At 47.8% G+C, this 21,226-nt stretch overlaps 1 protein-coding gene across 5 annotated transcripts in view; it reads right to left on the reverse strand.

The window, feature by feature from the left end:
- CTIF (cap binding complex dependent translation initiation factor) overlaps positions 1-21,226 on the reverse strand; it is a 150,943-nt gene that overhangs the window by 115,898 nt on the left and 13,819 nt on the right. For 4 of the 5 annotated variants that reach the window (XM_053932115.1, XM_053932113.1, XM_053932112.1 and 1 more), the window contains exons 1-3: positions 6,285-6,348; positions 4,073-4,285; positions 945-1,028 (exon numbers count right to left, since the gene is read on the reverse strand). In XM_053932115.1, the coding sequence (XP_053788090.1) occupies positions 945-1,028; positions 4,073-4,285; positions 6,285-6,290 (303 nt within the window). In that variant the 5' untranslated portion in view covers positions 6,291-6,348. Of the gene's footprint in view, positions 1-944; positions 1,029-4,072; positions 4,286-6,284; positions 6,349-21,226 lie in introns of those variants that run through there. The other variant, XM_053932114.1, reaches the window with a different exon arrangement.

Consider the following 21,226-nt stretch of genomic DNA (forward strand, 5'->3'; position numbering starts at 1 on the left):
GGGGGGAAGCTGTGCCCAAAATGAGAGCTGCAACATGCCGTGCTCAGACTGGCACAGCCTCTTTTACACCCTGCAAGGGGTTCCCAAATTCCCCCTCATGGATCCCACGCATGAGACTGCATCTGGAGGACATCAAGCAGAGCAAGAGAATGAAAGCCACCAACTTGAAGCTACTTCTCTGGGTGGGACATCCATCAGCCACAGCAATTGGAAATGCTGCTTCCCCTTCCTTCAGATGCCTAAATTTCACATCTCCTCAACAAGTGCTGCTCTCACAGAGCTGATGGTCTCATGGTGACACAGCAGCTCATCAATCAGATGAAAATGATCAAACACAAGCCCCCACCCTACCCAACCCTCTTCCATGGGGGTACTCACATGAGGAGGGACAGCCACCTCCAGGAGTGCTTAGTAAAAACTCCTCACTCCTATTCACACCATGTCCAAGCACCAAAACTGACTCACACCTGGCTCCTGTCACTGCACGACCAACACAGGCTCTCAGCACGTGCAACTTTGCTGCTTCTGCCAGCTCACTCTCTCAGCTGTTAAATGCTCTTCCCTGTAACACCATCCTTGTGCTGCAGCACACAACAGAGAGCCCAGCTATACAAAGATCCCTCATTCCAGCTACATCTCATGCTTCCAAGTCAACTCTGGTGCTCCTAACAGCTTTCTCACACATGTGGCAATAAGTCTTCCAGAATAAATGTGACACTCCTTATCTTTCCCCCTTTAAGCTCTTGGTGAAAGCATGCATCTGCATATCAGGGTGTTGCATCTGCATATCCCATGGTTTGGGCAGGAATGAGCTTTCGGATGCCAAGCAGAGGGACAAGTGTCCTTTTCCACAGGAGGAGGAAAGCTGGCAGCACCTCCCAGGCGAGGCAGTACCAGAAATAAAGGCAAAGGTCTGGGGAGGAGGAACTAAGCACAAACCCTACCTGGTTATGCTCGTGAGACGACGAGCCCTTCCCTCGGGATGGGGAACAGCTGCCATCAAGCTGCTCGCTGCAATCCGCCGTCCACTGCAAAAGGGATAAAAAAAGGGATTGTGTAAAATAATAGCTGGGCTGGGCAAAACTGCTGCGTCAGTCCACAGCGCACAGAAAACACCGTCCCGCCGCGGGCATCGCTGCACACGTGTGGCACCCCCTCCTTTTTGAGGATGATCCCAAAGGCTTTGGCTTGGGAAAGCTCCACCCGCTGACAGTGGGTAGAGGGAAGAAGCAGGAACAACTGTAGGAAAGCATTTGATGTGGTGCTCTGCAATAGTATCCAGCCCCAATACCTCCTTGCTGACTCTGACTGTGCTTGGAATCCCAGGTGGGTGATACACACTAGGGTGACTAGACTCTTTCACTCATATCCATGGAATTCTTCCATGGAAATTTGGAAAATCAAGGATAGATACATGCCCTGAGCAGCCAACACCCCGTGTTTTCATTTTAAACAAAACAGAAAATTAGTATGGAAGGTGTAGTTTGGCCCTTGCCATATGTGGCCACAGGGGATCAGCAGATTCTTAGGCCAGCTTGCTCCAAGGTTGGGCAGCAAGGTGCCTCCACCAAAATAATTGAATTTGGTGTCATTTGTTGCCATTTTTTTTCACCTAAAAAATGTAGGGCTGCATCATACTGGTGAAAACAAACAAACAAAAAAAAAGCAATTTTCACTAGACAAACATGAAAGATGCTGCTTAATTCTAAAGTCATTTTGTCTTCAACAAAGAGGAGACTGACCAGCCCCGCTTCTGAGGTCTTCCATGCTGGAAGCACTTGGTTGCTCCAGAGACACTCAAGGCTTGGTACCATCACCAAGGATGATGCGCCAAGAAAATGAAAAGTCATTTCCATACAAACAACCACCTGAGAGGTCCCTGACAGGTATGGATGAGGCCACAAAATAAGAGTCTTCACTACAGCTGCCCATGATCCCTGCCCTCATCAGAGAGCCCGTTCTAACTCACAGATGGGAGGATTTCAGTCATTAGAGTTGCTCATCAGTCTCCTGCCACTTCTGCTGACCCCCCTGGACAGGCTCATGATGCCATCACTCTTCAGATCCTTTTACTTACCAGACGTATCCCTGCCTTCTTTAGTAATTTAGAATGCAACCACATGCCTGGAAAGGTCTCTCAAGGTACAAGCTCACTCATTATCTCCACAGCAAAATAAAATCACCTTTTTCCCTCTGATTTTCCTCTTTTTTCCTGGTAGGAGCAAGGTTGGGGACATCTCCATCATGGGCACAACCACATTTTGGGATTCTCTGAAGTGGTGATGGATTCAGATTCCCTGGGAGCTGAGTGAGGAGGATGTGCCTTTCTTTCCTTCCCTCAGCAAGGAGAGCAGTTGTCCAGGGATGTGGCACCATCCAAGCAACTCACACACACATGACTGAATGGATTTATCCACTCTCAGACAGGGAAAACATCACAGCCATAAGGAAACAAACTGCAGAGAGATTAAGTAACTTGCCCAACATGAAAGATTTAGTTTCTGGCAGAACCTTGCAGTTAAAAACAATTTCCTTGGTCTCAGCTGAGTGCCTTTCCCTTAAATCCATCTTTCTCCCTCTAGCTCTCATTAATGAGGGAACGTGCCACCTTCCATCAGGCTGGCTTCCACCAGGGTTACTCCAGCCAGCTGCAGGATATGTGCCTGTTTATTCCTTGCTTTGCTAAGAACTGATTAGGAAGAGAAAACCAGAAATAAAAATTCGTGATTATTTCTTATAGGTGGAAAAATGAAAAAAACCTTTGTGAGACAAGAGATAATTCCTTCTTACTGCATCCACTACGACATGGCTTGAAAAATGCAAGTGACTTAGAGTAAAAGCCCATCCTCACTTTTTGTCCAATACACAGCCCTAGAAATACAAAATGTTGCATTTTGATGGAGTTTCACCATAAATCCTAATTAAACTTCTGCATCAATGGTCTGGGGTACAACCTCATTTAGCTGCTTCATTTGAGCTGCCTCTGTAAGTGGTTTAATTAAAAGGTTTAATGTTCAGAACTTTCATTACTACGAATTTTTCCTTCAGAATAAAACCCAGCCATCTTGAAAGAGAACACTCTCAGAACTAACATTAAAAACTCAGCAGCTTCTTTTTTCCAGGGTAAGCCATGAAGGAAAGCTAAAATGCCATTTCCACAACTGGAAGATGGATTTGGTTGTTGCAATCAAGGATCTTAATACAAAAAATGGCTGCCATGAAAATTAGAAATTTTTGTCCTTAAGATGCAGAGAGAGCCTGAGCTTATTGGCAGAGCCAGAAGAGGTTACAAAACTTTATTTATTAATTTATTTCTAATTCAATACTACTTGTGAGCTTGACACATTAATAAGCAGAACTTGTCTGTTTGACCTGAAGCCCCTCTAAAGTGTCACTTCAAACACAGACATCTTCCAGCCTCAGGTTAATAAAATACATTTTGGATCACTAGATTTTTAAATATATTTTCTCCCACTTCTAAAGGCTTTGATCCTCAAATTGTAAAAGACCTCCTCACCAAAATCTATTCTTAAAAAGGTTCCTTTGTTTGGTAATTTCTTTACATTGAGATGATATAAAACAGGTCTAGAGCTCTGGGTCACCTCCTCAGCTCCAGCAAACCTGCAGAGTTCAGACAGATCAGATCAAACACTGCTGATACCAGATGAAGAATCATGGAATGGTTTGGGTTGGAAGAGACCTTAAACCCCATGTAGAATCATGGAATGGTTTGGGTTGGAAGAGACCTTAAACCCCATCTCAATTCCACCCCCTGCCGTGGGCAGGGACACCTTCCACTGTCCCAAGCTGCTCCAAGCCCTATCCCACATGGCCTGAACACTTTCAGTGATGAGACCACAAAAAACCAAACCCAGCATCAGGAGACTGCTACGAGCAGCTTGGAGACCTCGAACACATCCCCAAACAAGCGAGCTGCCCCAAACCCAGCGTTTTATCGCACCCTGCTTCACATCCAAACCCTGGAAAGACTACTTCAGCCTACAACACGCTCTGGGAGCCCCCAGTGTGCCGCCAGCCCCTCTCCCACCCCGCAGTGAGCCTTTCACCCCACCTGGGAGACGTGGGACTGCGTCTTCTCGCTCTCGCCGTCGCCCTCGGTCTTGTCGGTGAGCAGCCCCTGTACCTGGTACTCCAGGACGTAGCTGTCGATGAAGCGCTCCAGCTCCTCGATCTCCTGGGAGCGGCTGCTCCCCGCCTCCGAGGAGGCCGACGCCACCGAGGAGCTCTCCATCCCTTCAGGGGACGCACCGGGGACACAGGGGGCCTGAGGAAGCGGGACAAAAAAAAAAAAAAAAAAAAAAAAAAAAAAGACAGTAAGGTATTATTTCCCAGTAATTGTAAAAACCCCAGCAGACAAAGCCTATCGGTTGCCACGCGCAGGGTATTTTTCGCTGTACGTCTGCATTTCCGATACAGTTTCTAATAATCCTAGGTGGTTGCATTTAGGGCTTCCAGGCAAAAAATGTTCCATTTCTGTTATATTCCTGCATTTAAAAGACAATAGACATATTTCCTGGCCTCCTGCTTAAAAACCGAACTACTGAAAACTTCCAGACATATGCACAAGAGAAAAAATGTCACACTAAAATGCTTAATTTAATAAATCCAGAGCACTAGTTTGTCGCTTGTGTGCAACACTAGTTGTGCTGGATATGGGTGAGAAGCTGGTGGTAATGGACAAGGGTGAGGAAGAGGATGACAACTGAAAAGCTTCTTTAGGGCAGTGGCAGTAAATAATGCTGAGCTAATGGTGTGACTGTAAACGGTCCAGTGAGGAGGTGAGACAGAGATCACAACAGAATTCACTTCTAAAACCTCTCACTGCAGAAAATTGTCTCTTCAGGAGACGTAGGAGATTTATAATTCCCTTCTCCTTCCTGCTTCTCCAGGGCTCAATGACAGTAACACCATAAAGAAAGGAAATCATCAGCTCCTGGGTTGGGCATGGCACTGATCTCTGCTCCCTGTGGCCAGAACAGCACCCAGGGAATGGCTGGAGCTGTGCCAGGGGAGGTTTGGGTTGGGTATCAGGGAAAGGCTCTTCCCCAGAGGGTGCTGGCACTGCCCAGGCTCCCAGGGAATGGGCACAGCCCCGAGGCTGCCAGAGCTCCAGGAGCCTTTGGACAGCGCTGCCAGGGAGGCACAGGGTGGGATTGTTGGGAGTCTGTGCGGGGCTGGACTGGGTGATCCTGGTGGGTCTCTTCCAGCTCAGGATATTTTATAATTCTGTGTTTGGAAAAAACTAGGCTTCGGCCCAGTGTCTTGTGCTAAATCTCATATTCCTCCCTTCCTGCAGCTGGGAGGGAGAAGACATGGGAGCTGCCAGCACACTGCAGGACACAACTTCATCCCTCACCCTCTCCTTCACCAGGAATGGGTATTTACAACTATAAAATCACCAAGCAAACCCAGAGTGAGTCACATGCCATCCAGAAGGGAATGGGGGGGAAAAAAAAATCTGCTTCCAACTCATGTAGTTTCCAGCTCCTGAACTATTTTCTCCTCTGTCACTTCTGAACAATTGTGGCTTCATTTGGAAACTGCCGAGAATGAGCAGTTCTGGCCTAAGGATTTCATCTGCTCAAGGAATTATTCCCAAATGTGCCCAGACTGTCAAAAAGGCTCATTATGTAGACCAATATCACACATTAGCTCCTGAACAAAAAATCATATGCCATATTAAAAAGGAAAAAGAAAAAAGAAGGAAGTGAAGAAAGAAAAAAAGAAGCCCCAGAGAGTGTGGAGCCCTGGAGGAGGGCATGCTTCTCCCCTTTTCACTAATTAGTGCCAATTACCAAACGGAAAGCACCAATTATCAAACAGGAAGTGCTAAAGAAAGAGTTGGGAGAATAGGAGGTTCCTGGAGGTGTGTGATGGCATGGAGAGATGGCACGAAGCAGAGGACAAATGAGGACAAAGGTGGCATCACTCAGGGTACAGTGAGCAGGGTCAGATATCCATCCTCCATCTCATTGGGCCACACATTACACAAGCCCAAAGGCTTTTTTTGTCTATTTCAGACAACACAAACCACATATCTGAGATATTTGTGGATCTCTAGTGGGAAACTCTAAAACCAATTGGTCTTGTGGAAGCTTCACCTCTCTCTAAAGGAAACCATCACTCAACAGAAAGGAAACTCCTGCTTTTCCTGGTGATCTGTGCCTGGAGCTGGTTTCTCACCTCACCTCACCCTCAAAACACATACAAAAATGGTTTTCAAAGAAAAACCCAAACCCACACTTGAGCATCAAAGCACTTACTATCATCCCACACTGAACAAACAAATGTTGGTGAGAGCCCTTAATGAAGCAGCGATCCCTCGGCTCTGTGTTGGCTCAACACCTAGCACAAAGGATTCCCAGGTACATTCCTAAATCACAACAAACAAAGATCAATCTCAAATTTGCATTTTTTTTTCCACTTCCCCCTTCCCTCCCCTCTACTTTGTCAAAGCAAAAAGTTTGTAAGCTTTGGGGGTCTGAAAATTACCTTGCACATCTGTCCTATCTCTGAAAGTATTCAAGGCCAGGCTGGATGAGACTTGGAGCAACCTCGTGCAGTGGAATATGTCCCTGCCCATGGCAAGAGGGTAGAACTAGAGGACCTTGAAGGTTTCTTCCAACTTAAATCCTTGTAAAATCCTATGATTTTACAGAGCCCATGTTGTGCTCATTACTGTGACCATAAAAGAAGGAATCATCAGCAGAAAAAGTCAATAGATGTGCAAACTGCTTATTATAACTTAGTAATTATCAGCATTACTGTAATGTATAATTATTATTAATAGCTGTTATTAAGGGTGATCTAAATGGGGTTCTTGCTCTAGCAAGATGATACAGTTTTTTTAGCAATTATACAGTTTTGCCCTTCATCAGCAAATAGTAAGAACAAGCATTTCTTATGACCCTTGTAGGCTCATTCCCTTTCTCCCAAAGGTGCTCCAGACTTGTTGAACTTGTGGAAACAAGTGGTGAGTTTGATAGGTGAAGAACAGTAATGGAGAAGGAGCCCACTTTGGGTTGGGAGGCAGCAGGAGACTGGAACTTGGAACCAAAATGATTTAAGAAGTGGTGAGTCCATGATGACAAGACCACAGACATGCAGGACAGTGGTGCATTTCCATCAGCTCACTGGAGGCTGGGTGAGAGGACCCCACAGGCATGTCCTCCCCCAGGGAGGAGCCTCCAGCCATTCCCCTCCACCCAAAAAACTCTTCAAAATCTGGACTGCAGCAGTCTGGCAGTGCCAAGACAGAACAGCAGGGCAACTTCTCACAGATTGTCCCCTGGGATGAGACCCACCTTGTGCCAGCCATGCCAAGGGACTTCAGCCCCCAAAACAAGCTTCTGGGAAAAAACATGCTGGCACAGCAACATTACACCAAAACTGCAACCATAAAGAGACCTTCCTAAAACAATTCTTAAAGAAACATTGAATCATGGAATTGTTTAGACTGGAAAGTCCTCCAAGACCATCAAGACCACCAAGACCATCCATTCCCCTGGCACTGCCAAGGCCAACACTGACCCATGTCCCCAGGTGCCACACCCACGTGGCTTTTAAATCCCTCCAGGTATGGGGATTCCACCAATGCCCTGGGAAGCACTGGCTCTGCCAGAAGCTCTGGACAAGCCTTTCCATGGAGGGATTATCCCCAGTATCCAACCTGAGCCTGCCCTGGCCCAGCCTGAGGCCGTTCCCTCTCCTCCTGTCCCTGTTCCCTGGAGCAGAGCCCGACCCCCCCAGCTGTCCCCTCCTGTCAGGAGCTGTGCAGAGCCACAAGGTCCCCCCTGAGCCTCCTTTTCTCCAGGCTGAGCCCCTTTCCAGCTCCCTCAGCCTCTCCTGGGGCTCCAGCCCCTTCCCAGCTCCGTTCCCTGCCCTGGACACGCTCCAGCCCCTTCTCCTGAGGGCCCGGAGCTGTCCCCAGCACTGGAGGTGCCTCAGCACCAGCATCCCCAGGGCCTTTCCCAGCTTTCCAGAGTCTCTGCACCAGCCCAGAGTTGTAAGGAGCAGGGGTGACCCAAAAGCAAGCCAGTTCTCACTCTAATTCATCCAGATAAACCCACATCCTGACCTGCTATTAGGACAACAACAGCACATCTTGCTCCTATGCAGGTCCAATGCGACTGAGTACCAGCAAAGGAAGGAAAATAGAGATTGCTTTTCCCAGTGTTTTGCTTCCGCTGGATGGATGCTAAGAGCTTAAAGTGCTTTTGCACACGTAAGAGTTTCTTTGAAGCTTGTGGCTTCCAAAGGCAAGAGAAACAGGAATATCACACTGTCACACACAACCTAAATGGTGAAGGTGGTAAGCAGATTTTCTTGACAACTATACAGCCAGGAGCCAATAACTAATGCCAACGCCTAGGTAAGGTCATTGGGAAAGAACCCTAAAATATTGAGTTCAGGCAGAACTACTTCATGCATTGGGCTTCCTCTCACCTGAACTGAAATTCAATTATTGAAAGGTGTAACCATCACCAAAGCCCAATAAAGGACAAATGTCCAGCCCATCTTTCCCACAACGTGGCCTCAGCTGTTAAGGCTTGACTGAATGATTGACTGATAGCAATTAACTGGAAAACTCATGTCTCTTCCTTATCCTCTGGTTAAACACTAAGAAAATCCTAGGCCAATCCTCCATTCCTCCGTGACTCCAAAGTGAAGTCAGAAGGAATGCAGAGCATCCTTTATGCACAGAATATTTATTTCTCAGAAATGCCATCATAGGCCAGCTGCTGCAGAGACAGGCTGTGACAGGCCTCAGAGGTATCCTGACATCCCTGAAAGCCTTTGTCTTGCCACATGGGATTTATCATCCCAGAGTTTTCTAGGAATAAGAGATGCTTCCTAAAAAAGGCAGCTGCAGTGCAAATTCTTCACGTACCAGTGCAGCCACCTGCTTCCAGAATGTTCTTTGATAGGACATCCAGCAACCCTCTCGTGTTAGTTCTCCCTTGAGTGTTTGTAACAGACTGTGATCCTGCAGGTCTCTTCTGCTCTGACACACCTGGGACATGAACAGCTCAGCAGCCCAAATTTATCCATGTCTGAATGGGATGATGGTAAAACCAAACCAAACTGATCCCCAGGGAGACAGAGGGAAAGGCCCCAGCCCAGGCCCAGACATCACATCCTCTCTCATGAGCAACCAACAACAACTTTCACATCTCTTGTGCAGGCTCCAAAACCCACCCCGCTGCTCTTCTGTCTCTGCCCCCTACAGCCAAGTTGGGCATCACCTTGTGCAGGTGGAGGTGGGTATCCAGGCTGAGGTGACACCCCCTTCTGCTCAGTGCCTCTCTGGGGCTGGGCAGGGAGGAACAGCTCATGGTCAAACCCTCCATCATCACCTCCCTCACATTCCCTGCTCACTGAGACTCCAAGCCAGGCTTCCCAAAGCTGCTGCTGAAGCACACACAGAAGGAGGAAGTCCCTGCAGCCCCAGACAAGAGAGATGCTTTGACCACACAGACCAGGGAAGAGCAGATAGTGCAGGACACCCCTTCTACTTCTTATCTGCTTCTTATCAGCACCTTTGGGTCAGGTGAAACGCTCTGTCTGTCTGGAGTCTGCAAACAACCACCCACCAGCCCATGCTCTGACAGCAGCACAGGCACAAGGACCTTTGACTGTCTGTGTTTGGGGCTGGAAGTCCTCACCATCAGCCTGGCTCGATTTCCAGCATCTCCTTTTAATGAGCCCCTTCTGCAGCAATATTTTCCCTCTCTTCATCCAGCCCTTTTCCAATAACAAGTAATTAGCAATGCGTCTTTCTCGAGCGGTGAGAGCATCTCAGAGAATGAGACGAGCAGTTTATCTTTATTGCTGGCAGGCAGCTCTCATACCCAGCCACCCTCAGGAACAGTTACTATGGAAAATAAAAGCAACAGAGATGAACCATGACTCCCTGTACCCAGGTACTGCTGCATCTCCACAAAGCATCATGTGTCTTAGATTTGCTGCTACAAAACCACTACCTTTCCAGACATCAAAACATCAGGCACAGAAATGTAAATTATTATACCCCGGATCTGACCCTTTTCTAATTAAAATGTAAACACCTTTGAAAACCACATCAGTGTTTACTCCTGGAGCCAGCCGTGGGCTTTTCAGATGCTGATGCATCCGCAGCTGGCTGAGCATTTGACGTATTTCATCATCCCTCCAGTCTCAGGTCTGGTTTCTGGTACCTGGTGATGCAGAAAATCCCCAGTGACAGGACAGGAGCCCACCAGCTGCCACGTTGCAGTGCCACTCATGAGCCTGGCACAGAACACAGCAGGCAAACATCATGGTGCATTGAAACAGAGCCATCAAAACAAACACAGAAATAAATGGAGGGAAAAAAAGAGAGGGGCAGACAATGCCGCAGAATCCAACCCAAAACAGCCAGCTTGATCCTGCAAAAAAGGGAAAGGAGTAACCTGAAAGCCAGAAATCCTCATTCTCACCCAGACAGTAATTTATTATGTAGCTTGCTTCCCTGCAATAAGTAACTCTTCGTGGTTGGAAAGCGAATATTTTTTCTTTTCTTCTCTTCAAACAAAACGAAAGCTACATCACCTTTAAAAACATAAAGTCTTTTAGTGTGTCAAATCTGTTCATGAGGTTGGAGTGGTTTTCCACCAGATGGGCCTCCTTGCCTGGGGGAAGACATTACCTTTGGCTTGTGATAGATATTATCAAAAAAGGAAAGGAAAAAACAGCACACAACCAAGAAAATTACTGTCTGAACACCAAGTGAGAGAAGGTGGGTTTGTGGGCTCACCCTGTGGCAGGGTGCTCCACTACAGTGGATGTCAGGGCAAGGAGATTGCTGGGACATCACTGGCTGCAGCAAGGAACACTCACAGATTTTGATACGAATTCAATACATGCAAATGCACCAGCATTTCTAGATATAAAATCTGAAACAGGCCCTAAAAAGCCTCCAACCACCCACCCCTGAATTGCGAACAGCCTGAGTTTTATAACCTATTTTACACTGGTTCATGCTACAAACTGTGACTTAAGCCAGACATTATAGATTTCTACGTTCTCCTGCTTCTACTATAAGCTAATGGAACAAGAGCTCATGTTACATCTTCCCCTTGTTATTTTTCACCTTTACAAGGAAAATGTTGCCAGGTAAAGATACTGAACAACTACTATGAATACCTGAAGAAAGAGCATTTCACACATGCTCTTCTCTTCAGGGCTGCACTGTTTCTCCTTGGAGAGCATACAGCATCGCTCTGGCAGCTGGGCAGGACGTGATGGCTGCAGGGATCGTGCTGGAAGACATGAACCAAGGATGTTCTCCCGCCAGAGGAGCTTGCACACCTGCACCATGCACCTGTGTGTGCCCTGCTGCGATTCACCTGGCAGGTTGCAATCCTCAGGCAACTAACACCTGGTTTTGTGCTCAGCTCTTCTGGCACCCCAAGGGAGGAGCCACGATCCAATGGAAGCAGCAGCCAGGGTATAAAACTATCCATGCAGGCAGCTCTCTGCAGGCTTAGAGCACAGCCCACATCCTAAATAAAAGCATCACAGCCAGGAGCTCATCCATACACAGTCGCTCGCGCACACGTGCTGGTCGCTGCGCATCGTCGTTTGTAAATAACCGAAGGGAAACCATTACTGGGACAAAAACTTTTCTTTCCCCGCACCCAGGCAATATAATGGGCACTTGGGCTTTGAAAAGCTCTGTAATCCTGAAAGACACATCCAACTCTAAGTTGAGATGTCAACCTGCTGAAGTAATCCATGCTGCTGGTGGCTGCCCATGGGAGGGACTGGGCGGGAGCAGCACACCCCGGTCAGCAGCAGGGCAGGCATGGAAACTGATTAATCCCTACTAAATCACACCGTAGCTCACTGGCAAAAAGCATTTTTGTGCCTGTACACCAGCTTGTAGCAGCATTCAGAGAGCATACATTGGCCACCAGCCAGAACACTGGAGCTGCCACTCCCGGATGGGTTTTATGCTAGGAGGAGCCAGCTGGTCCTCTCCTCTTGGGAATCATAGGGTCACAGAACAGTCTGGGTTGGAACAAACCTTCAAAGGTCATCCAGTCCAACCCCCTGCCACAGACAATGACACCTCCCACTTGATGAGGTTGCTCCAAGCCCCATCCAGCCTGGCCTTGGACACTTCCAGGGGTCCAGGGGCATCCACAGCTGCTCTGGGCACCCTGTGCCAGGGCCTGCCCACCCTCACAGCCAGCAATTCCCAGTTCCCAATCTCCCACCTGTCCCTGCCCTCTGGCAGTGGAAGCCATTGCCTGTGTGCTGTCCCTGCAGGCCTTGTCCCCAGTCCCTGTGCAGCTCTCCTGGAGCCCCTTGAGGCCCTGGCAGGGGCTCTGAGCTCTCCCTGGAGCCTTCTCTTGTGCAGCTGAACAGCCCCAGCTCTGCCAGGCTGGCTCCAGAGCAGAGGGGCTCCAGCCCTGGCAGCAGCTCCGGGGCCTCCTCTGGGCTGGCTCCAGCAGCTCCACGTCCTTGTGCTGTTGGAGCCAGGGCTGGGGCAGCTCTGCAGGTGGGCTCTCAGCTGAGCACAGGGGCACAGGGGCAGAATCCCCCCTGCCCTGCTGCCCACGCTGGGGGATCAGCCCCGGGCAGGGGGGTTCAGGCTGGGGCAGGTCCAGCTCTCACCCACAGCACCCCCAGCTCCTTCTCCCGGGGCTGCTCCCTCTGCTCATCCCCAGCCTGGGTGGATCCCGGGGGCTGCCCTGGCCCAGGTGCAGCTCCAGCACTTGGCCTTGTTAAACCTCATGAGGTTCCCATCCCTAAAGATTCTCACCTCCATCCCGACCAACTGTTTCTCTTCACCACAGCTTTCCCCTTTTTTGGAAATGAAGCTCTTCTGTGCAACAAGGATAGGGACAGAAGAGCCCCTGTGCATCCCAAATTCAACACTTCTGGAAGATGAGATAGGAATGAGGAAGCAAGATGCTTTTTGCAACATCAGCCACCTTCTCCACCGTTGGAAGCAAATCTTCCGTGGCTTCTTGTTGCTAAACCCAAAAGGAAGAATCCTTCCCAGCCTTGGGTATGCTGATGGTTGGGATGGGGTTGCATGAGGAAGATGTGAAGGAGGGACAATTCCCTCTCACCCACAGCTGGCTCACTGCCCTGGGGTGACTTTGTGATGCCTGTATCCCCATTAATCTTTTTAGCCCAGAAACAAGTTTCGGGCATTTAAGACTAGTCCTGATAGCGAAGCAGGGTGGGGGAGAGAAGAAGTGTGGAGTTTATTTTCAGAAACTGCACTTGCACCCCTGCATCCTGCTCCTGGACTGCATTGTCTGCAGAACACACAGCAGGACAGAGCTCTCCTTTGCTTTCAGTTAGTTTTTAGCTAGCTGAGGCAGAGAAGTTCCCTGGACTGTGGTTTTTCTTTTCTTGGAACTGTTTAAACCTGCTCTGGACTGAAAATCCAGAAAAACGCTGGGAGCTCACACTGATAAGAGACTGAGACAAAAAGGGATTTTCTGAATTCGCCATCTCTTCAGAACAGAGAGAGATTTCGTTGTTTAATATTGTTCCTTTTTTGTGCTGGTGAATGCTTTGCCTGTTAAATAAACAGTTTTTTTCCACTTTTCTCCAAAGAAATATTTTCCTGAACCAGTTGGGGGAGGGGCTGCTTGAATCTGCTTTCTAGAAGAATCCCTTGGAGTTTTTCTCCCAAATTTGACCTAAACCAGGACACTCACTCACGGGGATCTCTGTGCCTTCTGCCTAACATAAGTTGCTCAGCTGGAACTGGAAAGAGAAATCATCAAGTAAACTTGTGCCACATTGCAGAGGAAAGTGGAAAAAAACTTACCAAGTCCTCGCTGAGCTAGTTAAGCTCAACTGAAAAACTCCATGCACAAATGAGTATATTCAGAGATTTTCTGAATCTTTAATTACCTTCAGTTCTAAAAAAAACCCAAAAAAACCCTAAAAAATCCCAGTCAACTACACCCATAAACAAATAAAACTTCCCAAACCTGTCTCTGGACCCCCATTATTCCACCACATTCTGATGTTTAAGTTCTAAAAGAAGCAGCAGATTGGCTTTTATATCACAGCCACCCCGGTACCATCAGTCATTGACCTTATCAGTTCCCATACAGGCAGTAGCCGTGAGATCAGATACTCTAAATATTCTAGTGGAAAAGAACAGGATTTGGGGAAAGCACAGTTCCTTATACTGCTTCTGGCAATAATAATAATAATAATAATAATAATAATAATAATAATAATAATAATAGTTGTCAGGAAACCAAAAGGTCTGGAGAAACACACGGGGAAAGGGAATTCTGTGGGGTCAGTGTCCAACACCACATTAACAGGTTACCATGACAAAGGTGACCATGGCAGCATCCCCCATGCTTTTCCCAACTTTTGGAAACCTGTGCTTGGCAGAGAAAAGCACAGCCTGACAAACACCCCTGTAAGGCATTTGACTCTCTTATTTTTGACCCCAGATTGAGCCAGTCACCAAAGCTTTACCTTCTCCTGGGGTTGGACACAGTGCCCTCCTTAGCTCCTGCTCCTGGAGGTATGTGGACTGGATGTGATCAAGACAGCCAGGTTTCATCCAGCAAAGTTACCGCATTATGGAAAAGTGATTTCCACTTCAATCAGAGAAACCATCTGTGTTCAACTGAGATCCCTGTGACTGCTGTGGGCAAAGAGCATCATCTAAGGCATCATCTCTCACAGCTTGAGGTTTGGGTTGGAAGGGACCTTAAACCTTATCTCATTCATGTCATGGGCAGGGACACTTTCCACTATCCCAGGTTGCTCCAAGCCCTGTCCAGCCTGGCCTGGGACATTTCCAAGGATGGGGCAGCCACAATTTCTCTGGGCCACCTGTGCCAGGGCCTCATCACAGGGAATAAATTCTCCATAAAAGAGTTTCTTCTTAGATGCCCTTGCAAACCCTAAATCCACTTTTCAGGCTACAAGGATCTCATGCCATGCTCTCCCACAAAATTTCCCATTGCACTTTTGAAAGAAAATGTAGTACCCAGATGGGCCCAGGTTTTGCACTGGGCTCCCAGCAGCTGTCCCAGCAAGGAACATGATGCAGCAGAGGCACCACAGCACCACCAAAGGTCTCACCTAGCCCAGGGATGCTGCTGTGTGGCAGGGATAGGCTTCCTGTGAATCCACCACACTGACAAAAGTCACAGCAGCAGGAATGCCCTGCCTAGGATAGGGAGGAAACCAGACCCTCCAAGCTTTGCTTTGCACAAGCAGTATGAGCCAAGCCCACTAGCTTAACCCTCCTCTCAAATCCATCCCCAGCTTTTAGCTCCTTCCAGCAGCTGATGAGGCAGCTTGAATCAATTCACCAGGAAAACGCCTGCCTTAGGGAACCAGCCCAAGAATACCAAGCACCTCCCCAGACAGGAATTTTTGGGAGCTACTGGCCAGCCACCAGTCCCCTTTCTGAGGCTTGAAGTGCATTTTTTTGCAATCACTCCCAGACTATCACTCTGTTGGGTGCTCTGCACCAGCAATGCTGCCAAAGATATCCAAAAATTCTGTTCCCAGGTGGCCTCACTCCACCTGTGGTTATTCCCCCCTAAACTGCAGCGAGTGAGGGATGACAAGAAGCCAGCAATGGGGGTAGGAAGAGCAGCCTGCTGACTCCCAGGGTGTAAAGATGCTGCAAGCACTTGCACAGCTGCATTTATCACCCAGAGGACCTGGCTGAGCCCTGGCAGGCAGGAGCAGGACAGGGAGGTGTTTGTTATTACAAAGCAAACAGAGAGACAGGTACGTTCAGGACATGACAAGTAAACTGTTTTGAAATGAACGTGACCTTGGCGGGTGTTTGTTTACCTCCACCAGCAGCAAGGACAGTTGGGACTGGCCCTGATCAAGACAGCTTTGGGATTTACCAACTCTGTGTTCTAATCTTCCCTGCTGTCAGTGACCTTGACACCAGTCCCTTCTGCTAACCCCAGGTCTTGGACCACAGAATCACAGAATGCTTTGGGTTGGAAGGGATCTTCCAGTCCCATCCCCTACTGGGCAGGGACACCTTCCACTGTCCCAGGTTGCTCCAAACCTCATCCAGCCTAGCCTTGGACACTTCCAGAGATGGGCCAGACAAAAATTCCCTGTGCAACCTGTGCCAGGGCCTCAGCACCTACTTTTCTCCTAATATCTAATCTAAATCTACTCTCTGTCTGCATCCTGCCACTCCAATAGCTTCTCTCTGTCTTTCCTGTAGGCTCCTTTCATGCACTGCAAGAAAGCCTTGCTGAGTCCCAGTACTGCTGCTGGCGTACTGGGGACAAGAACATAAAATTCGTCCCAAAATACCCTTGAACTGCTTTTTGTGTCCAGCTGTTGCATCCACCACGGACACAAATGTGCCATGCACTTCATATGTGACTGGTGTGACACTGGTTCCTCCGTCCTGCCTTGCTTCCCTCTCTTGTAAAACACAAACACAACTCTTTTTTTTCATGGCAGACTAAATTTCCACATCTCTCCATTACAGTGTAAAATAATTTAAGACATTTCATTTGGGATTGAAACGGGACTTGACATTATTTTGTTTCCCGTTTCAACAAAATATCTGTTCTCATTGAACCCAGCTAAAAATACTCTCATCCCCTACAACTATCCTTGGCCCCATGATTTCTCTACAGGCTAATTAAGAAAAAAAGCTAGAGTTAGCAATAATTAATTGTTGAGGACAATTCACAGGATCTGAGGATAACTCGGGGCACCCACCCAAAGGATGCAGCAGTGCAATGGGATCATGGGGGGAGGGCTGTAAGTGCAGCACAGGGGAGCAGCTTCTGCAGAAACATCACAGCAGGATGCCTGCTATTCATGTACCTTTGACTTCAGATATGAAATAAAGAGCTCAAACTATATTGCTTTGCAGAAAAAAAAAAGGGGGGAAAAAAAAGGAAAGAAAAGAGGTAAGGGAGAATTTGATTAATCAAGAGACTGCTTAGGGATATACACCCAGATGGTGTCTCACATCAAAGGCTCTTGAAGGTAGAGCCCCACCCTTCCCAACTCTTGGGTGCCCGTCTGAGGGGGTCTTTATGACCCAACAATTCAGCAGTAGAATCTAACACGGGACTACAAAAGGCACTTCTGCAATATATTATACAGTATGGAAGAAAATAAACCTCATTCCTAGTGCTGAGATAGTGCAGGACTTGGAGGCTTCAGAGGAAGATGCAAAGAATGCCAAGATAAACACATAACTCTTGGGTTTGGGGCAGGTTTTTCCCACTCCTTCTAGAGCTTTCATAGAACCATGGAATGGTTTGGGTTGGATGAGACTTTCAAAGCCATCCAGTGCCACCTCTGCCACGGGCAAGGACACTTTCCACTGTCCCAGGTTGCTCCAAGCCCTGTCCAACCTGGCCTTGGACACTGCCAGGGATGGAACAGCCACAGCTCCTCTGGGAAACTTTGTGCCAGTGCTTCCTGAGAACCCTGGTCCCTGGGAACACCCTACTGCTGGTGAGCATTCCCACGTGTCCATGACATCCAAAGGCCTTCCAGCACCAGGAACCAGAAGTGACACTTGGCACTCAAGCCACACATGTCCCCTCCACCAGTGTGGGACAAGGGTCATGTTTCTCCTCTGTCACAGTCTCCAAAGGAACAGAATTCATCCTTGCAGAAGCAAAAGTGTGAACCTATCACCTAATAACAATTTTTTTTTTTAAATTACTTGTTTGCCAGCAGCCCAGATTTGGCTTGATGAATTTTCAATAGTTTTGGTCAAGTCACTGCAGCCAAACCACTGGGAAGAAAACACTGAAAAAATGGTTTCACTTTTTTTTTAGAGTTTTTTATTTTTAAACAAAGGATTTTTTTCTTTTATTTTGCAGTGATGTACACTGAATTTCCACAACTCTCCATTACAGAGCAAAATAATTTAAACCAGATTTCATTTTGGATTGAAATGGGACTTGACATTATTTTGTTTCCTGTTTCAACAAAATAAAAATATTTATTCTCACGGAACCCAGCCAAAAATACTCTTATTCCCCACAACTATCCTTAACACTGTGATTTTTCTACAGGCTTTGGGATTTTTACATTATGTAAAAAAAAAAACCTATCTGTTTTATGGCCTGGTGTTGAAGAGTATTCACTGAGAATACAAGGATAACCTGAGGTACCCACCCAAAGGGTGCAGCAGTGCTTCAGGAAAGAAGATGCAATTTAAAGTGTTACTGTAACTCACTCAAAAGTTAGAAAGTCAGGAACATCAGGAACATTCACACATATCTTTTTTTTTCTAAAGAGGGAAATAAGGAAAATGGGAACCCATGCTGCCCCAAAAAGAAGGGGCACTGGTACAGCCCTAATTCTGCTGGCAAGGTGGAACACCAGGCACAAGCACAGTGCCAGCCCTTTCAGGCTTCAACCTCCCAGCAATGCCTCTGCTTTGGCTTGTTCCCAGCTCCTCCATGGGCTGCTCTGCTGCAGAAGAAAACATTTGCTCTCCAGAGAATATCAGGCACTGCACAAGGTAACACCCAGGGCTGTAGAAACCCCAACACAGATAAAGGCTCGTGTGATGCCCCGCTCCATCCTCTCTGGCTCCCTTTCAGGTCCAACTGGATCTCGTGCAGGGCGAGGGCACAAAAAACCCCAAACAAAACAGGTTTTCAGGGCAGTGCTGCTGAATTGTTGTTTTCCAAGCCCTCTGCCACCGAGCCCCTGCGGTGCTGGTAACCTCTGCTGATCCCATCAGGTGCTTTAACTGGGAAGCTTAGCAGTAAGCCCTGCTCCTGCGAGGAGGCACCACGTTACGTGGGCTATTCTCTGCCCAACTGTGGAGTTCTTAGCTCCAAAATCCCAGCTACAGCTTTCAGGAAGAAAATCAAGTGCATGAATGGAGGAAATTCATCCCAGGTTGCAATGTTTTGTTGTCAGGCTGGATTTAATTTTTTTTTTTTTTCTGTCCAAGGCTTTATTTTTTTAATGTTGAAGTACATGTTAAACCCTGTTAACATGCTGCAAATCCCTGTCTTCCTGGGAAAAAAAAGAATTTGGCACCTCTAAAAGGCACCTGGCCTATACCTGTAGCAAAATGAACATTATAAACAGGAAAAAAAGTAGGTAGAGAAGGGAGAAACCACAGCAGGAAGGACAAAAGGAAGAAAAAAATGGAATAGAGAATAAAAAATCATGATATAAGCACCAAAAAAAAAAAAAAACCCAACCAAAACCAACCAAACAAAAAAAAAGGGATCAGGAAGAGCAATACAAATGAGATGGGGGATAAGTGACATAAAATGGGACAGGCAACATAAAAGAAGGGATAGAAAAGAAATAAAAATGGGATAGGCAACAAAAAATAGGATAGGTAACAAACAGAATGGGATGAGTAACTAAAGAAAAAAGGGACAGGCAACAACTCTGCATCCAATAACTGGGCAGAAAGTGGCACTGCACACTTTTCACCTGTTAACTTTGGCAGCCAGAGGATTTCTGCAGTAAGAGGATGCACTCTTAATCAGGGCAGGTGGAAGAGAAGGGAGCTGTGATGAAGAGCATGGCAGCAAAGAAATCCCTGCAGGGGGGCTGCCTGGAAAGTCTGGCAGGCTGGGACCACCAAACCCAGCAGGATGGCCACTGGAGCAGGAAAAGCAGTTCACAAGTATTACACCCTCCCTGGCTACAACCCTTACTCTCAGGCTTCACCTAGCCTGAGCGAAAGAATAATATTATTAGGAGACAGACAATAAATCAAAGAACAGCTTGGAAAAACCCGTGAAGCCTCCCTAGAGCCAAGGAAACCTGCACTGTCTAGGGAAGAGCGAGATTACAATAATTAGGTCAGTTGGCGATAAGCCTCCGCAGCACACACAGGCACACACGCGCTGCTGCTCGGCCAGGGAGTGCTGATATCCCCCAGGAGCTGAGAATCCCAGCAGCAGAATGCCAGGGGCATGGGAAACACCAGGAGCAGAAAGCCTCCTCCAGCAGCAAACAGCTGCAGCTGCTCAGCTCCAGGTCTGGGGATCGGTAAGTGAGGCTTGGGAAACTCCGACGAGATACTGGAAAATTCCTTTGCTTTGAGCTGTGGTTCAGCAGCCAACATGTAACTTGAGTGTGAGATCTGGGTGTGCAGCTTGGAAACAGCAGCAGGACTCAGCTGGAGGAGGCCCTGAACAGGTTTGATGTAGAAGCTGGCTCTGCACTGAGCAGAGGGCTGCACTGGAGGAGCTTACTTCAATCCAGAATAACTCCAGGATCTTACCTATGGAGATCTTCCCTGAGCCCAGACTTCTAGGACAAAGCAAGAAAGATGGACTTCAAGCTTAAATGAAAACCAGAAGAAACTTTGTAACACAGCAAGGGGTCAGCCTGACCTTCAGGAGAGGAAACAGGCTGACACAAAATTCAAGTCCATGACAATCCCATTGAGCAAAGCTGCTTCCTCTGGGAGGCAGAGGATGGTCCCATGCAGCGAATGCTGAACAGGGTATGCATGCACTTTTCCCTGCAGAAAGGGAGACAGAAGCTTTTTATCACTCATCTCCTCTTCCCTGGATGGTTTGCCATCAGCTCTGCTCATGCTGGCAGCCTCGGGGCTCAAGGACTTGAAGGAGTCACAGCTGCAGGCCCAGCGTGTGGGTTGGACTGAGATCATATCCAGATGTTTGACCCCAGATCAAGCAAACAGGAAGGGCAGACCAAAGAGGAGGATGTGCTCACTGCCCCGACCTGCTCTTGGCTCTTCCTCCCCACCTGTGCCATCATCTGCCTGTCTCTGATTTGGCCATTATTACTGGGGCCCAGCCTCCAGCCCAGAGAACAGAAAGCAGTCACCTATTGCTTGGGCTTTCCAGTCTCCCTGCTTGCACTGATTTATGTCAAATGACCTTCCAAAAGTCATTTACTTTTCTTAACAGAGGAGGCAGACACTCCCTCACTGGAACCTCCACATTGTTTTCTAAGCTGCTTCTTTCTGAACACCTCATCAATACCCTCACCTGCCCCTACAACCCACAACAGATCCTCAGAACAAACCCAAACAACAACAAACAGCACGGGATGGTTTTGTGAAGCCTCCTGCTTGCAGTCCACACAGCTGTGTTGGTATCAGCAAGCTTTTCCCACGTGTCAGCTGTAGAATATCCAAGCTCTGCTCAGGTGAGACCTCATCTGAAGAGCATCTGGAGACCCCAACAGCACAAGGACGTGGAGCTGCTGGAGCCAGCCCAGA

The sequence above is a fragment of the Vidua chalybeata genome, chromosome Z, assembly GCF_026979565.1.
Source record: "Vidua chalybeata isolate OUT-0048 chromosome Z, bVidCha1 merged haplotype, whole genome shotgun sequence".
NCBI classification, from domain to species: domain Eukaryota; kingdom Metazoa; phylum Chordata; class Aves; order Passeriformes; family Viduidae; genus Vidua; species Vidua chalybeata.